Raw genomic sequence first — 16661 nt, 5'->3', positions numbered from 1 at the left:
GACCGGGCAAGCCTGGCGGTCTGCATGGGGGCATTGGGCAGAGTGCTTCGCCCGGCGGATGGGGCCAGGGCCCGAGGAGGCGGACCTGGGTCCTGCGGGCTGTGGCACAACCGGCCCGGGCCATCCCTGCATCTCCACTTTTCATGTTGCGGGACAAAGGAGCTCCCCGGCTTGCAATGGGGCTCGAGTTGGTGGGGCAGCTACGGGGCCTCAGCCCAGAGCCGCCTGCCCACTCCCAATTCGCGCGCCCTCTGCATCTGGGCTGCAGGCGCTCAGTACCAGGGGCCTTGGATTGACAGCTCAGGTGCCGCCCCCGCCTTGGTCACCAGGGCGACGCCAGAGTGTGCTCTGGCCTAGAGATTCATGGCGCCTCGGCCATCCCAGCTTTGCAATTTTGGCTCAGTCTCTGACAAGAACCGGAAGTGCGGTCTGGCTGCGGCCGATCTCCATGGAAACGCCGGAAACGTACTTTGCCGTAGCGTTCCGCCTGTACCGTGGCGGCTGCGGCCTTCGGTTCCGCTGACGTTGCGGCCGGAAGTGCGGCCTTCAAGTTGGTGAGCGAGAGGAGGCCACTGCAGGGCCCGGTGCCTGAGGAGGAGTCGGAGGTGGGGTCGGGCGGGCATCCCCCTGCTGCAGGGCGGGTGGGGAAGCCGGGGAGTGCCGGGGGAGGTGGGGCCCGCGCAAGGCCCAGAGCGCCCTCTGCAAACGCGAGAGGGCGCTGCAGGATCAGGGCACCCGCGGGCAAGATTGCAGAGGCGGGAAACCTAGGTTGCGGGGGCTGCAGTGGGTGCAGTTGTAGCGGGTCAGAAAAGGGACTCTGCGCGCAGAGTAGGGCGCGAGCAATGGTGCAGAGTACAGGACGGGATGCTTGGAGGTGCATGACGTGGGCGAAGGCGTGGCAGCGAGTATCTGCACCTGACCCGGGGTCGGGCCTTTGTTCTGAGGCATCCAAGCAGGCCCTGCCGCGTCTGGAGAGGAAGCCCTCCGGAGAGGAGGGCGGGGGATCAGTGGAAAGGAAAGGAGGGGTTCAGGCCCTGCGGGTTGATGCACAGGTTGAACAAGGGTACCTTGGCAAAAGGAGGGCTCGTTGGAGGAATTAACTCATAGCCATTGAGGGCTCTGAGCTGAAGGTCCAGATTTGCTAATTCTCAGCAGGACTCCTCTGGCTGTGGGGAAAGATCCGTAGGTGGGGATGTGGAGGTGACTTTATCCGTGCAGGCCAGCATGACCGGCGCAATGTGAAATGGATTGAAGGGATCAGATGTTGGTCATGAGAGAAAGGGAGGCCCTGGAGGAAAGGGAAGGCAGTTTTTGCTTAAGTTTAAAGGAAGAGAAAAAAAAGAAGAAGAAGAAGAAGAAATCTAAAGATTTGAATCTGAAACCCCAGTAGACCCTGAGGGTATAGGAGCAGGATTAAGTGGGGTCCCACTCTGAGGCTGTTAGCCTGAAGAAAGACAGGCAGGTGGGGAATGGACAGGTCTTAGGGTGTATCCTGTGCTTCAGTTTTTCTCCCTTAGACCACAGGTGTGTGCAGTCTGGGTGTAGAATGAGCCAAGTATAACATCCCTGTTGATAGATGAGGAAACTGAGGCCCAGCAAGCATAGGTCATCAGGTTTCCAGAGTCCCCTGGGGATACTGGTGGGCAGAGCCTAGACGATACTGATACCTAGTTCACCAGAAGCACAGGGATTGTTGAAGCAGGGCTGTGACCTCCTGCTGTTTCACCTCACCCGTGCAGTTTCATGGTCCATAATGCTCCCCAGAGATGCCAAGAAGAGTATGGCCTTCCCATGGACTATGTACTTGCCTCTTTAGGGCACTTTCCAAGTTATCGCCCAACCTTCCAGCCTGTGTCCGGGCGCACCCCAATTGTTCTGTGAGGAGGCAGGTGCATCCCACCCCATGAAGACCTCTGTATTTGCTAGTTAATGTAACCAAGTTCTGGGGCAATCCTGGGTCTGCAAAGGGCCTTAAGTTGTGCTAAGGATGGAAAGTGTGTTGAAGGGAGATCGAAAAAAAGAGAAAAAAAGCCAGTGTGTCTGTGTGGGTGGGGGGAGTTGTCTTGGCTAGCTGAATGGAGATGACACAGGATATTTATTGTTTCCACAATGAGATCTGCTCTGGATGAGGCAGGGTAGCCCATTCTAATGGGAGTCCTGGCCTCTTCTCCAAAGGGCTGTCCATTAGGAGGAGGGCCTATGGTTCACTTAAGGATATTGGAGATGGGGGCTGGGTGAGCCAAGAATGGGGCTAAGGCCTGAACTCTCCTTAGGGAAGAGAGCAGGGCCAGGAGGTATACTGGGGACTGTAGGAGTACAGGACATTGCAAAAGACCTGGAGTGGGGGAATGTGGGGTAGTACGCATGTCCTGTGTGTTGGGAGCAGGGAGCTTCTGGAAAGGGATGGGGTCGGCCAGGCGTGTGAGTGTGGTGCATCTTGGGTCCTGTCCTGTGATAAGGGCAGAGGGGACCAGGATGCTGGGGCAGAGGAGAACTTTTGGCTGACCCGGTCCCCTCATCCCACGCAGATGGCAGCGGCAGAAGCAGTGCACCACATCCATTTGCAGAACTTCTCGCGCTCGCTGCTTGAGACCCTCAATGGCCAGAGGTTGGGCGGGCACTTCTGCGACGTGACTGTGCGCATACGTGAGGCTTCGTTGCGGGCGCACAGATGCGTGCTGGCTGCTGGCTCGCCCTTCTTCCAGGACAAGTTGCTGCTTGGCCACTCCGAGATCCGTGTGCCGCCGGTGGTGCCCGCACAGACGGTGCGCCAGCTGGTAGAGTTCCTCTACAGCGGCTCGCTCGTGGTGGCTCAAGGTGAAGCACTACAAGTGCTCACAGCTGCGTCGGTGCTTCGCATCCAAACAGTCATCGACGAGTGCACACAGATTATCGCGCGCGCGCGCGCCCCAGGTGCCCCGGCGCCCACGCCCTTACCTGCATCGGTGCCCCCACCACTCGCGCCCGCACAGCTGCGCCACCGCCTGCGCCACTTACTGGCTGCGCGTCCCCTGGGGCACCCCGGCGTCGCGCACAGTCGCAAGCAGCGCCAGCCTGCTCGTCTGCAGCTGCCTGCGCCCCCCGCGCCGGCCAAAGCTGAGGGGCCGAATACTGAGCCAGCACTGCCCGCGGCCCCTGGGGACAGAGGTGATGATGACGACGATGAGACGGATGATGAGACTGAGGGAGAGGACGGTGAAGGCGGTGGCCCAGGTGAGGGCCAGGCGCCCTCTTCCTTTCCCGACTGTGCCGCGAGCTTCCTCACCACCCCTGACAGCGCTCAGGAAGACCCCACTGGGCCCACCAGCCTTGCTGACTATGGCGGTGCGGGGAGAGATTTCCTTCGGGGAGCTGCTGTGGCCGAGGACATATTCCCAGACAGCTATATGTCCGCTTGGCACGAGGAGGATGGCACTGCTGCCGAAGGCTGTCCCACCGAGCCCCCTGTCCCGACCGACTGTGCCCTAGTTGGGCCCCGCCCGCCTGGCGTGAAGACCCCTGGGCCACCTGTTGCACTCTTCCCCTTTCACCTGGGCGCCCCTGGGCCCCCAGCGCCAACCCCTCCCACAACATCAGGGCCAGCCCCTGCACCCCCATCGGCCTTCTACCCTGCGCTCCAGCCAGACCCAGTCCCCAGCGCTCAACTTGGAGAAGCCCAGGCCCCCGCTGTGGCTCCTACCATGGTTCCCTCAGGCACTACTGTGCGCGCCACGGGTGCAGAGCAGCCGGCCTATGAGTGTAGCCACTGCCGCAAGACGTTCAGCTCTCGGAAGAACTATACCAAGCACATGTTCATTCACTCGGGTGAGCTGGGACGGGAGGGAGGAAAAGTCTCTACTCCCACACAGATTTCAGCACCCCTTGGTCATCGGAGATTCAAAACATAGCGGGGATTGGGCATTGGTGCTGCTTTGTTGCTCTTGGCAACCCAGGGGCCTGGAAATTGAGCCCCCCAAGTGTGAGGCATAGGGGAAGGCAAGTCCCTCCTTGTAGAACAGCAGGCACTCTTCTCTGATCCCCCTCCTTGCTTTATGAGCTGGGTTAGGGAGCAAGATCCTGCCCTGGGCCTTAGGAAGTTGGTGCAGCCTGGAGTGGGTAGGAGGGATGGAGTCTTGGTGGAGAGTCTCCTGCATCTTTCCAGGATGACCCAGGCTGGAGTCCATGAGGGCCTGAGGACCCCTTAAGGGTTGGGAGGGAGGAGGAAGAGATGGCTGTAGTGTGGGGAAACTCACAGATCTTGAAGGTGGAAGGAGGAACTTCCCTCTGGCCTTGGCCATGTCAGAGAGGTGCCTGAGCAGCTGGGGAGAAGTAAAGAGTGGAAGGGTGGTGTTGGAAAGTGTGGCCTGGTGATGGGCAAGCCACTGGTTGCAGGGTGCTCCCTGGGGGCTGAGTTGGTGCAGGAGTAAGGAAAGCAGAGCCTACCAGCAGGCAGAGCTGGCTATTATCAAGAAAACTGAAAATCTGGCTGAAAAGCCACAGTGCAGGCCTGGAGGCATAGCTCAGTGGTAAAGCATTTGCCTAGCATGTACAAAGTCCTGGGTTTGATCCCTGGCATTACTAAATAAATGTTTCTTTAATAATAATTTTTTAAAAAGCCACAGTGAACATGAAGTGGGAACTCTTAGGCAGGAACTTGGGATTTGACCTAAGTGGTGGGGAAGCAAGTCATCAGTGTTCTTAGCTGGGGAGTGACTGATGTGTCAAATTCAAATCCCTATCTGGCTGCCTTAGGGCCCAGCAAAGGAGGGACCATGAAATAAGGGTTGCTGAGTGGCTTGCAGAAGGCTGCTAGGGGCCCCAAGGTAGTGCTAACTTTGCCAGATGTGTGCAGCCTGAGCCAGGTGTCTGAACCCAGTTGTTCTTAGGAGACCCCCCACCATAGGCACCGTCTCCTGTCTCATACCATTGAATTATGCTTTTTTGTTAACATTTGATGACTACAGGGATCTACACAACTTACCTCCCATTCAATTAATGAGGGGGATATCTTTCTCTGTCTCTTTGGGGACATTATAGTGGTGGGCAACTGAGGCTTCCAGTATTAGGCAAGGCTGTGTCCTGGTTTCTCCTTGTGTAAGGGGGCTGGGCCTTGCCAGACTGAAAAGTGGCTCAGTCTTAAGAGTTCAGACAGCTCTGGAGCATGGGGCAGGGAGGCTGGGCCTGAGTGTCTCCCTGTACCAGTAAAGGTGTGTTATGGAGGAAGGTTCTCAGGTTTGGGGAGATCTGAGTAGGCATTTCAGATAGGCAATGAATGTTCCAGAGGACAGGGTTCATTGCTGGGAAGGTACCTGTTGGATTTAGTGATCCCTGCTAGGCACTCTGGGATGATGGTATGACACTGAGAGAGGGGCTCCCTGAAGAGCAGGATTGCACAGTGAGGTTTCCCTGACAGGCACTGGGGTTGTGAGATGATAGCTGGTTTCAGAAGGGAGAGAAGCCCCTGCCAGGGAGAGGGCTGGTCTGACAACACTTGCGGCCCACCCTGTCGTCCGCAGGGGAGAAGCCGCACCAGTGTGCAGTTTGCTGGCGATCCTTCTCATTGCGCGACTACCTGCTCAAGCATATGGTCACGCACACCGGTGTGCGCGCCTTCCAGTGTGCGGTTTGCGCCAAGCGTTTCACTCAGAAGAGCTCTCTCAACGTGCACATGCGCACGCACCGGCCGGAGCGTGCGCCCTGTCCTGCCTGCGGCAAGGTCTTCTCACACCGCACGCTGCTGGAGCGTCACCTGGCTGCACACCCTACCCCCTGATGGGGATGTTCAAGGTGGGAATCCACCATCTGGCGAAGTAGGTCGCACCAGCTGTGGCGCCTTGATCACATTACTTCCATCACACTGCATTGATCGCTTCTGAGTGCAGACCTTACCCTTTACCCACTCCTACTCCCTTCTGGTGGACCTGGAGCCCAGCCTACCTTATTCCCTCCTGCCCTTGCTCATTCCTGCATGTACCTGGACTTTCCAGCTGAGGCAGGGAATGGTCAAGGACCCTATCACCTCTGAGAACTGGACCATTTCCAGACGGCATTGGGCGCCCAGACTGTCGGAGCCAGCCGGGGATTAGGGTTCCCAACGCCGGTTTGCGCCCTGCCCACTCCAGAGGTGTGGTGGAGTTAAGCTGTCCTCTGCCCTAGTTTTAGGCTGGCCAAGGTCTCTTGCCCTCCCACCTGGAGATACCCCTCCCTGAGCTAAGGCTCAGTTGAACATAAACCCATCATGGAATGGGTCAGACTTTGAGATTCCACTGTAATAAAGGATGTTGGGCCAGTGTGTGCTTCTCCCATAGACTCACTGGGTGTGGCATTGGGCTGAGGCATCATCCCTTGCTGGCCCTTGGTTTCTCCTGGGCAGGCATGGGACAGTCTGCTTTGCCATTCTGAAATTCTGTTGTGGGGTGGGCTGCATATCTTGCTGATGCCCAGTTCTCTTGGAGCCATTGGTCTTGTGGGGAGGGGGACCGCAACCCTCACACTACTGGCCACTGAGGTCACTAGGCAGATTTTGACCCTGGATTCCCACCAGTCTAGATTTTAGACTTCCCCTCCCCCATTCTGATGGGCATGATGGTTGAACACTTTACTTTTGAGAAGCCCAGAGTGCGTCTTTGGGGCCAGGCTGTCATTAGGGAATATAAGCTCCAGGATACCTGCCCTGCACAGGAGCATGGATTAGGCAGCTATGTCTTGTGTGTGTGTCGGGGGATGGCGGGGTTGGTTAGAAAGCACCAATGGCCCAGACTGAAGGCTTCCCTGATGGGTGGCTGAAGAAGGCGACTAGAGGTGAGCTGATGTCACAGAACTCTATATCAGATTTGCTGTTGGCCTAGAGAGCCATGCTTCAGCTCTACTGGCTAGGCTTCTGGGTCCATGGGGCTTCTCTGTCACTGCCTCTTGAACCCAAAAGTCAATCCACATGGAGGCCAAAGGTGAGGCAGAGTCCCAATGTAGGTCCATGGTGGACAGAAGTGAGTTTGAATCCAGTTGATAAAGGTGTTCCTTCAAGTATTTTCTCTTCTTTTTTTGCTATACTGAGGCTTGAACTCAGGGCCTTCACCTTGAGCCACTCCATCAGCATAATTTTTTGTGATAGGGGTTTTCAGGATAGGGTCTTTCAAACTCGAACACTTTGCCTGGGATGGCCTCAAACTGCAATCCTCCTGATCTCTGCCTCTTGAATAGCTAGGATTACAGGCATGAGCCACCACTTCCCTGCTAGGCTTGAGGTGTGAGCCACCTGCGCCTAGCTCCTTCGAGTATTTTCTGAGCAGTCACTGTGTACTTTGCAGGAGGCTAGGATACCTTAGGGACAAAGGATGGGTGCCACCGAAGGATCTCCCAGCCAAGCAGTCTGGAACACAACCATGGTCACTCAAAAATTTCTGCTTGTTTTCATAGTGCCTGGTACTCATTGGGCTCAGGAGGGAAGGAGGTAGGTGCCAGCCCTAGAAGGGAGACTGGGCAAGCAGGATGGCAGGTGGTGGTGTCCAAGGGAGGAGGCCCAGAGGTGGGCAAATCTAGTAGCAAAGCAATGGGGAGGACAGAGTCCAGGAATCAGGAGTGCCTGGGACATTGGGGGATGGGGTGTACAGGTTGCCCCAAGGGGCAGAAAGTCAAGGCCTGGTAGCTCTGGGACAAAAGTGAAACTGCACATTCTGAGCCACTTCTCTGAGGAGAGAGCTGGTGCCATGGGTGTTGGACAGCGGCTGGCCTTTCTGTTGCTGTTGTTGCTACTGCTGAGGGGCCTGGGGCAGCCTGCATGGCCAGCTACTGTGGCCCTGGCCCTGCGCTGGCTACTGGGAGACCGAACATGCATTGTGCTGCTTGGCCTAGCAGTGCTGTTCCATTCCTGGATCAGTCCCTGGATGCCCCACTGGGTAAGCCTGGCAGCTGCAGCCTTCACACTGACCCTGTTACCTCCAAGGCTGCCCCCAGGGCTACGCTGGCTGCCTGCAGACATGAGCTTCTTGGTCAAGATCTTCCTCCTGGGCTGGAACATCAGGGGACGCTTGAGCCATCAGCCTCCTGACACCTTTGTGGATGCCTTTGAGCGGCAAGCGCTAGCACAGCCTGGCAAGGTGTCCATTGTATGGACAGGGCCTGGGGCCTGCTCTGTCACCTTTGGTGAGCTGGATGCTCGGGCCTGCCAGGCTGCCTGGGCCCTGAAGGCTGAGCTAGGTGGCCCTGACAGCCTGCGTGCCACAGAGCCTGCTGCCCTCTTGATGCTGCCTTCCCAATCGATTCCTGCTCTGAGTTTGTGGCTGGGACTGGCCAAGTTAGGCTGTCCTGTGGCCTGGATTAATCCAAATAGCCGGGGGAAACCCCTTGTGCACTCTGTGCTGACTTCTGGGGCCCAGGTGCTGGTGGTGGACCCAGGTGAGAGCCCCAGCGTCAGTGGGGAAGAAAAGGGAATGAGGCAAACAATAAACCTAACCTAGGTCAGAGTCCTGGTGGGGACTGGGCAGAGAATTCTTTGTTCCCATACACCTATTTCACAGGCAATTAGTGTCAAAACTTAGCCTAAGTGGAATGTAATTCCACTTAATTTCTGGGGTCACCAGAATTTTTTTTTTCCACAAAGGGGTTATTTCAATTCTAGTTAACCAAAAATTTTACTAGTTATGGGATTCTGTTTTTTTTTAAAGTTGTACTGAGGGTTGAACTCATAGTAACGAAATTCTTTATCCAAGAATGAGGAAGTGTTTCTCTACTAGCTGCTCCTTTGTCTTTGGGTCTGGAGTCCATCCTCTTGACCTTGCAGGTAAGCTTTGTCTCAGTTTCTCCTCTGATGGCTCCTCTAGACCTCAGAGAGAACCTGGAGGAGGTCCTTCCCGAACTGCAGGCCCAGAATATTCGCTGCATCTATCTCAGCCATACTTCCCCCACACCTGGTGTCAGAGCTCTTGGGGCTGCCCTGGATGCTGCACCCTCTGACCCAGTGCCTGCCCACCTACGTACTGAGATCACGAGGCGAAGCCCTGCCCTGTTCATCTACACCTCAGGAACCACTGGTGAGAGTGCCAGAAACCCTGCCCCAGCCTCCATGCTCTTGTCCTGACTTGACCATCCTTCCCAGTGTCAGAAACTTGTCCTCTGATGCACGCTCTGCCACCTGATCTGGACCTCTGGCCTTGACTCTGATCCCCACTGTGATTTAGGCAGTCAGTGCTAGAATGTTGCCTCTGCCTAGTAAACAGCACTGAAATCCTTGCTGATCTTTGGTCTTGATCTATTTACTCACAATTGGAATTCAGCCTCAGAACCCAGTTGCAAGTTTCCATATTTGACCCTTTCTGAGAACTTCAAACCCGGTCAGGCCTGACTGTGGAGCCCCACCCCCACTGTGCTGGTCTCTTCCTTTCCCACTCTTTCTTCTCCCAGGGCTCCCAAAGCCAGCCATCCTCACTCATGAGCGGGTAGTGCAGATGAGCAAGATGTTCTTCTTATGTGGGGGCACTGCTGATGATGTGGCCTACAGTGTCTTGCCTCTGTACCATGTGATGGGGCTTGTCGTTGGGGTGCTCAGCTGCTTAGAGCTTGGTAAGTCTTTCTCTGGATCCTTCCAATCCATAGGATCACTACAGTGGGTGTCAGAATAGGGCAGTCAAGATCACAGGACCTCATAGGTTACCCAGTACCCTGAGTTCTTACTTTTGGTAAAGAACACATAGCAGTAAGCCCCAGGACCACCTTGATAGAGGCTGAGACACAGTCCCTAATGGCTAATATGAGAGATAGGCACGGGCATCGAAGGGAGCAGGTGGTAATGAGGATGCTGGGTCAGACCTAGGGCCTGGCTCCAGAAAAGCCAGTGAGGGAATGCATATCAAGCACTTTTTTAAAATTTTAAAATATGGAATGCTTCACGAATTTGCGTGTCATCCTTGCACAGGGGTTGTGCTAATCTTTTCCTGTATCGTTCCAATTTTAGTATAAGTGCTGCCAAAGCAAGCACTTAATCAAACACTTACCAGGCTGTACCCTGAACACCTGACTCAGAATTTGGACTTATCTCTCCACTGTTTGCTCTTGTTTTCACGTTTCTATTATGAATAGCTTGAAACACAAACATTCTCAAATCTTTCCGTATGAAGCCTTACCAACCATTTTACTGTATTTGTTTCATTTGTCACCCTTTACCATTCCTGCTTGTCTTTTTAGTCTTCATAGTTTTTTCCTAGGGTTGTTTTTTTGAATCAAGGTCTTGCTATGTAGCCCATGCTGGCCTACAATTCACAATCCTTCTGCCTTAGTCTCCTAAGTGCTGGGATTATAGGTATACATCAACATGCCTGGCTAAAACTCCCCCCACCAAGCTAAAATATTTTATCATGGAATTTTTTTTTGAGATAGAGGTCTTACTGTGTTGCCCAGGCTGGTCTTGAGCTCCTGGAGTCAAGTGATCTCCTGCCTCAGTCCCCCAAATAGCCAGGGTTACAGATACGCACCACTATTCCCAGCTTATCATGGAAAATTTCAGACATAACCAGGAGTGCAAATAGTTTGAGGATGTCTTATACATTCTCACCCAGCAATTGTTAACATATTGCCAGTGTTATGTACTACTCACTTTCTGGGTTATTTTAAGAGTAAATCCTAGACGCCTTTTATAGTAAATCTTTCATACTGCTTAAAAATACTGCTATAGTATCACTAACATATAAGGATTTTAAAAACTATAACTACAGTGATGACCATATTTGATAAAATTAACAGGAACCCTTTAATATCATTTGATGCTCAATCCATGTTCAAATTTCCTTAATTGTGTAATTGCCTTTTCACAGTTAAAGTTTCTACATTACATTTACCACTTAGCTTTCTGCTCCTCTTTCCCTCTGCATTTCCTGTTAGATTGGAAATGCCTTCTAGAGGCTTTTTAGGTTCAGTTTCTTATTTTATTATTATTATTTGCAGTGCTGGGGATCAGACCCAGGGCCTCATGCATACTAGGCAAGCACTGTACCACTGAGATGCACTTCCAGCCCTGATTTTTAAAAAAATTATCAGATTGTTGTGCTGGGGGTACACTGTGACATTTACCAAAGTGCTTACAATATATCTTAGTTAAACTCACCCCCTCTATCATTCTCCTTTATCTCCCATCCCCCTCACCTGATTTCTTTTATTCTAGGCAAGAATCTGGTAGGGGTGTTTTGTGATTCCTAATTTGTCACACTAGAAGCAGCTCCTGCCTGTTAACCTGGCTTAGAGAAGTTAGAATAGATTGGGAAATCTCCCCATCTACCTGCCCTGTGTTGTTTACCAGCTCTTGGAGATCTTTAGTGATTCAGATATTTATTTAGGGGTTGGAAACAAAGCCATCACTTTCAAGCACCTGGATTCATTTTCATGGAGGGTACTATATGTTACCTCCTCACCAAAAACATTGTCTCAAAGAAGATACATACTTGTTACCTTGCTAAGCACATGGGCAGTTTGCTCTTTAGGTGCAAGGATGATAAGCCAGATGCAGAGAAGGATATTAGGAGGGAGGATCACCTTTCTAGAATGAATACAGTGGCCCCTAAAGCTTATTAATCCATCTATCCATCATCCTTCCATCCAACCTCCTCATCAATCTACCTCTATTCACCCATCAGTCCTTTTCATTCATCCTTACATATCCATTTATCTCTCCAATCACGCATGTATTCATGTACCCACTCATCCATCCACCCACCCACCCATCCATCCATCCATTCATCCATTCATCCATACCCTCCAATCTGTCTATACATCAACCCACTTTTCCACCCACCCACCACATCCATCCTCTGCCTCACTGGGCATTCATTTATCAGATTCAGGAATAGTTAATTCCCAGTCCTTACTTCACAGTGCTCATTTTGTACCAGGCATTGAACTTTGTACACACTCTAGAAACAGGATTTGGACCCAGACACCCCTGTAATCTTTTCATGGTGGCAGTCCTGCCTGGGCCAGGGACACAAAGATTAGTTTGGCATTGCCCTGAGTTCTAAGGGCCACAATCAGGTAATCAAGCAGTTTCTCACAGCAACCTGAAGCATGACCATTCCTCCTCTCCCTCCAAGGAGCCACCTGTGTCCTGGCCCCCAAATTCTCTGCCTCCCGCTTCTGGGATGATTGTCGGCAGCATGGAGTGACAGCAGTCTACTATGTGGGCGAGGTCCTGCGGTACCTATGCAATGTTCCTCAGGTAAAGCTCTAAGATTAGTGCTCTATAATGAGCACCCCAGGCAGGAAATCCCAGATGATATTCCAGGTAAAGTTCTCAGATAAAGATGGATGTGTGTTCACCGAAGCTACTCAAGAGGCAGAGATCAGGAGGATCGTGGTTCGAAGCCAACCCAGGCAAATAGTTTGCAAGACCCTATCAGAAAAAAAAGGCCTGATGGAGTGACTCAAGGTGTAGGCCCTGACTTTAAGCCCCAGTACCACACATACACACACACAAAACTAAACAAACAAAAAGATGGAGGTATGTGGCCCAGTGGTAGAGTGCAGATTTAGCACGTTTGAGCCATAGGCTCAATCCCAGCACCAAAAGGTAAAAACAAAACAAACCATTCAGGTATGCTATTCAAGTAAGGTTCCCTTGGGTAAAACACCCTGGGCAAGATCCCCAGATGATAAATCACACACAAGGTTTCCTACAGGGCTCCTTTGATGAGTAGCTGTGCTACTGTGGGCAGGTGACTTTACCTTTCTCAATCTCACTGTCCTCATCTGGAAAACAGAGATAAGAATAGCCCCTACCTGAAGAGAGTATTTGAAAAGTAAATGAATTAAATATATGTAAAGTGCCTAGAACAGGGTGTGGCTCAGGGTAAACTCACTAGATGTGAGCCACTTTCATTCTTAAAGAGCAATGAAGTATATGGTCCCCAGTATCCCTCCAGATAAAGCTTCAAGGTAACCCCTCAAGTAACTTCCTCCAGGTAGAGCCCTCTGGTAGCCTCTCAATATGAGGCTTCAAGTCTTCTCAGGTTACCTCAAGGTGAAAGCCCCCAAGTAACCCAGAAAGACAAGGTCTCCAGGTAATCCACCAGGTGAAAGTTCCCAGTAACAACCCAGGTCAGATCCCCAGATGGATCTCCAGTCACTCCTAGGTAACTAATAACTAGAAAGTAAGATCCCCAGGTAACTTTTCCCCAGGCAAAACTCCCAGGTAACCTCTGCAGGTAACCCTCCAGGCAAAGACTCTAGTAACTACTTTCCATTTAATTTTTTTTAGTGGTAGTAGGATTTGAACTCAGGGCCTCATGCTTGCTAGACAGGTGCACTACCACTTGAGCCACTTTGCCAGGCCTTTTTTATGTTGGTGTTTTTGAGATAGGGTGTTTGCCTGGGCTGGCTTCGGACCACAGTCCTCCTCATTTCTGTCTCCCAAGTAGTTAGGATTAGAGGTGTGAGCAACCAGTGCCTGGTAAAGTGACTTTTTTTTTTTTAATGGTGGTGGTACTGGGGTTTGAACTCAGGACTTCACCCTTGCTAGGCAGGTACTCTAACACCTTTGAAACATGACTCCAGCCCCATAACAACTCTTAAATAAGAGCCCTAGGTAGATTAGGTAGGCACAGGTCCCCACCTCACTGCCTAGGTGTAACTCCCAAGGTAAGAACCCAAGATAGCCAACCCCCAAGGGCGACTCCTCCTCACCTTTCTTTGGATGTTCCTGCAGCGACCAGAAGACAAGACACATACAGTTCGAATGGCAATGGGCAATGGGCTCAGAGAAGAGGTGTGGGAAGCATTCCAGCAGCGCTTTGGTCCCATTCGGATCTGGGAATTCTACGGCTCCACAGAGGGCAACATGGGCTTAGTCAACTATACCGGACGCTGTGGGGCTGTGGGCAGGACAAACTGCCTCCTTCGAGTGAGTGGGTGGGGTGCCCAGTGTGACAGTGGCTCTGGTTGAGGCTGAACCCACAGGACCACTACCAATACTGTCCACCCTCCACCCCAGCTGCTGTTTCCCTTCGAGCTTGTACAGTTTGAGACAGAGACAGCAGAGCCTCTGAAAGACGAACAGGGCTTCTGCATCCCTGTGAAGCCAGGTATGGGGGTTAGGGAACCTTCTCTGGATGTACAAGGTGGGGTGGACAACCTCAGTATCCTCGACTGGAATAAAGTGCCAAAAAGTCTTGAGAATGGTGCAGTGGGGGAGTCTGCAGGCCTCATCTGGACTTTAGCCTGTCTGGCCACTACCTGGGGCCCTCTGCCTCAACTTCTTGGCTCTGCTCAGCACCCTGCTTGTCTCTTGCTCTGGTCCATTGGATTTCTGGGCATCCATCTGAGGTGTTCTCTCCAGCTGTCTGTGAAGGTCACATCCTCCTGGACATCAGTCCCTTGCCCTGTACCTTCTCCTAGTGTCTTTTCTCCTGGGGCCTTGCAAGGCCCTGGCCATATTGTTCTTCCCGCCATCATTTTCTCTCTGTTCCTTGTTACTGTTGTCCAGTTATTCACAGGCTCCCTGATGCCACCTCCTTTCTCCTCCATCTCTGATTTTCTGTATTTCCCTGTCCCTGACTTTGTCTCTCTCAGACCCAATGTTTCTGTGTCTCTGTGTGTCTCCCATCTATGGATCTCTCTGTTTTTCTTTCTGGCTGGGTGTCGTTGGAAATGATGGGTTGGTTCTTGTTCACCGCCTGTACTCCACTCCTACTTCTAGGGGAGCCAGGTCTCCTGTTGACCCAGGTACTCGGCCACCATCCCTTCATGGGGTACCGTGGTCCCCGAGAGCAGACAGAACAGAAACTGGTGCGGGACGTGAGACGCTCAGGCGACGTTTACTTCAACACCGGGGACGTACTGGCCCTAGACCACGAAGGCTTCTTCTACTTCCGTGACCGCCTAGGGGACACTTTCCGGTCTGGGGCGGGGCTGCAGGATGGGTCCGGAGGCGGGGTTTCTGGGGCGTCCTGTTCTGGGGGTGGGACCTCCCTTCCCAGGGGCATGGCCCCGAGCTCTGGCTTCCACCCTGCAGGTGGAAAGGTGAGAACGTGTCCACGCGGGAGGTGGAGGGCGTGTTGTCGCTCCTGGACTTCCTGCAGGAAGTGAATGTCTATGGCGTGTCTGTTCCAGGTGTGGAGGGTTTGCTTGATTTTAAAACCTTCAACAGTTTTGTGGGTGGAGGGGTGTTATTCCAATTTTATAGATAGGGAAACTACAGGGGCACTGAGGAGTGACCAATGTGCTTCCCAGGGTGTGAGGGTAAGGTGGGCATGGCTGCCGTGCAGTTGGTCCCCGGTCAGACTTTTGATGGCCAGAAGCTATACCAGCATGTCCGTACCTGGCTCCCTGCCTATGCTGTCCCCCGCTTCGTCCGTATCCAGGTAAGTCAGGGTGGCAAGAATAGATGGGTGGGTGGGGTCATGGTAGGGAAGTGTCACAGTCAAGGGGGTCACAATCATTGCCCTGCAGGACACCCTGGAAATCACGAACACATTCAAACTGATGAAGTCCCGCCTGGTTCGTGAGGGCTTTGATGTAGGGATCATCAATGACCCCCTGTACATCCTCGACAACCAAGCCCAGGCCTTCCAGCGGCTGACAGCAGACACGTACCAGGCTGTGTGTGAGGGAGCTTGGAAGCTCTGATCACCTGGCCAGCACACAGGACACCTGAAGGTGGGACTACCAATCCTGACACCTCACCCACTTCCCCATTTCCACCCCATACCTGCGCAAAGTTGTCATGATCCCAGAGGCACAGGCTTGGTAGCAATCGAGAATAAACTCATTATGTGTGCACAGAAGTCTGCGTGGATGTGATCCAGTGCTGCCCAGGATCCTACTGCAGGGTCTCCTGCCAGGGACCTCATTTTAGGGGATGGTCATAATGGGCAAGGAGAAAGGTGTGAATGGGCCATCTTTCAAAGGCTGGAATTGGTAGAGGAACATCCCTGGTAGAGTGATAAAGGGACTGTAATAAGTTTTTTTGCTCTGCTTTCCCCCACCCCCATTTCGGTACTGGGGTTTGAATTCAGACCTTTACACTTGCTAGACAGGTACTCTACCACGTGAGCCATTCTTCCAGCCCCCTCCCCCCTTTTTTTTGCAACAGAATCTTGCGATGTAGCCCACGCTGGCCTCAAACTCGAGATCCTCCTTCAGCCTCCCCGGTGCTGGGATTACAATTGTGCAACACCTCACTTGCTCTAGGATTAAACAACAAAAAAAAAACTGACAGGGTTTCACCATGGAGCCCAGGCTTGCCTCAAACTCGCTATTGTAACTGAAGCTGGCCTCAAACTCGGGATCCTTCTGCCCTAGCCTTCTGAATGCTGGGGTTACAGGCTTGTGCCATCACACTGGGCTCCGGGGTAAATTTTGTAGGCGGGAAGCAGCAGGTGTAGAAGCCTCAGGAAATGGAATATCATTAAGGTCTCAAGAAGGTGGAAGTGCTTCTTGGGGCGTGGTGCTCACGCCCAGGTGCTCATTCTAGGGGTAGAATCTTGCGGCCTTCTCGGAGAAATACAGTCTTCGCGTTCAGGAGTAACAAACACCAAAAAAACTGCGCGGGCACAGAGCCTCTAGGAATGCAAGGTCTAAGGCGCTCCTCCAGAACTAAAGACTTGGCGATCGCCGCCTAGGCCTCTGGGGGCGTGGCCTTTAGGCGCTCTGAGCGGGAGTTTGCAGAAGCAGTTGGTGATGGTGTTCCCAACAGTGACACCTGC

General features: G+C 52.8%; 2 protein-coding genes and 1 non-coding gene across 4 annotated transcripts; 2 read left to right on the top strand and 1 right to left on the bottom strand.

Moving 5' to 3' along the window:
• The first annotated feature begins 486 nt into the window (after positions 1–486).
• Positions 487–6269, top strand: Zbtb45 (zinc finger and BTB domain containing 45). Its single transcript, XM_020158665.2, has 3 exons — positions 487–605; positions 2529–3804; positions 5496–6269. The coding sequence occupies exons 2-3, from the start codon at positions 2529–2531 to the stop codon at positions 5750–5752; spliced, it is 1533 nt and encodes a 510-aa protein (XP_020014254.1). The 5' UTR covers positions 487–605; the 3' UTR covers positions 5753–6269.
• Positions 6270–7625: 1356 nt separating this feature from the next.
• Positions 7626–15740, top strand: Slc27a5 (solute carrier family 27 member 5). 2 transcript variants are annotated; one of them, XM_074058561.1, is made up of 10 exons: positions 7626–7874; positions 8759–9008; positions 9379–9537; positions 12054–12178; positions 13664–13858; positions 13949–14039; positions 14654–14852; positions 14969–15066; positions 15187–15317; positions 15406–15740. In XM_074058561.1, the coding sequence occupies exons 1-10, from the start codon at positions 7686–7688 to the stop codon at positions 15580–15582; spliced, it is 1614 nt and encodes a 537-aa protein (XP_073914662.1). In that variant the 5' UTR covers positions 7626–7685; the 3' UTR covers positions 15583–15740. The 2 variants fall into 2 exon arrangements, with proteins under 2 accessions (XP_073914662.1, XP_020014251.1); XM_020158662.2 differs by having other exon boundaries at positions 7626–8373; positions 8799–9008.
• On the bottom strand, positions 9845–9952 carry LOC141418272 (U6 spliceosomal RNA). Its single transcript, XR_012442956.1, has one exon. It is a non-coding gene; the product is annotated as a U6 spliceosomal RNA (small nuclear RNA).
• Positions 15741–16661: the final 921 nt, after the last annotated feature.

Source organism: Castor canadensis, chromosome 16 (assembly GCF_047511655.1).
Source record: "Castor canadensis chromosome 16, mCasCan1.hap1v2, whole genome shotgun sequence".
NCBI lineage: Eukaryota > Metazoa > Chordata > Mammalia > Rodentia > Castoridae > Castor > Castor canadensis.
Note: the sequence above shows the minus strand (reverse complement) of the source record. Positions and strands in the feature narration are given on the sequence as shown.

Excerpts from the sequence above, each read along its gene's own strand:
- Zbtb45 (XM_020158665.2), top strand. The coding sequence starts at position 2,529 with ATGGCAGCGGCAGAAGCAGTGCACCACATCCATTTGCAGAACTTCTCG. Across the intron at positions 3,805-5,495 it reads GCACATGTTCATTCACTCGG|GGGAGAAGCCGCACCAGTGT; the intron begins GTGAGCTGGGAC and ends TGTCGTCCGCAG.
- Slc27a5 (XM_020158662.2), top strand. The coding sequence starts at position 7,686 with ATGGGTGTTGGACAGCGGCTGGCCTTTCTGTTGCTGTTGTTGCTACTG. Across the intron at positions 9,538-12,053 it reads GCTCAGCTGCTTAGAGCTTG|GAGCCACCTGTGTCCTGGCC; the intron begins GTAAGTCTTTCT and ends TCTCCCTCCAAG. Across the intron at positions 14,853-14,968 it reads CGCCTAGGGGACACTTTCCG|GTGGAAAGGTGAGAACGTGT; the intron begins GTCTGGGGCGGG and ends TCCACCCTGCAG.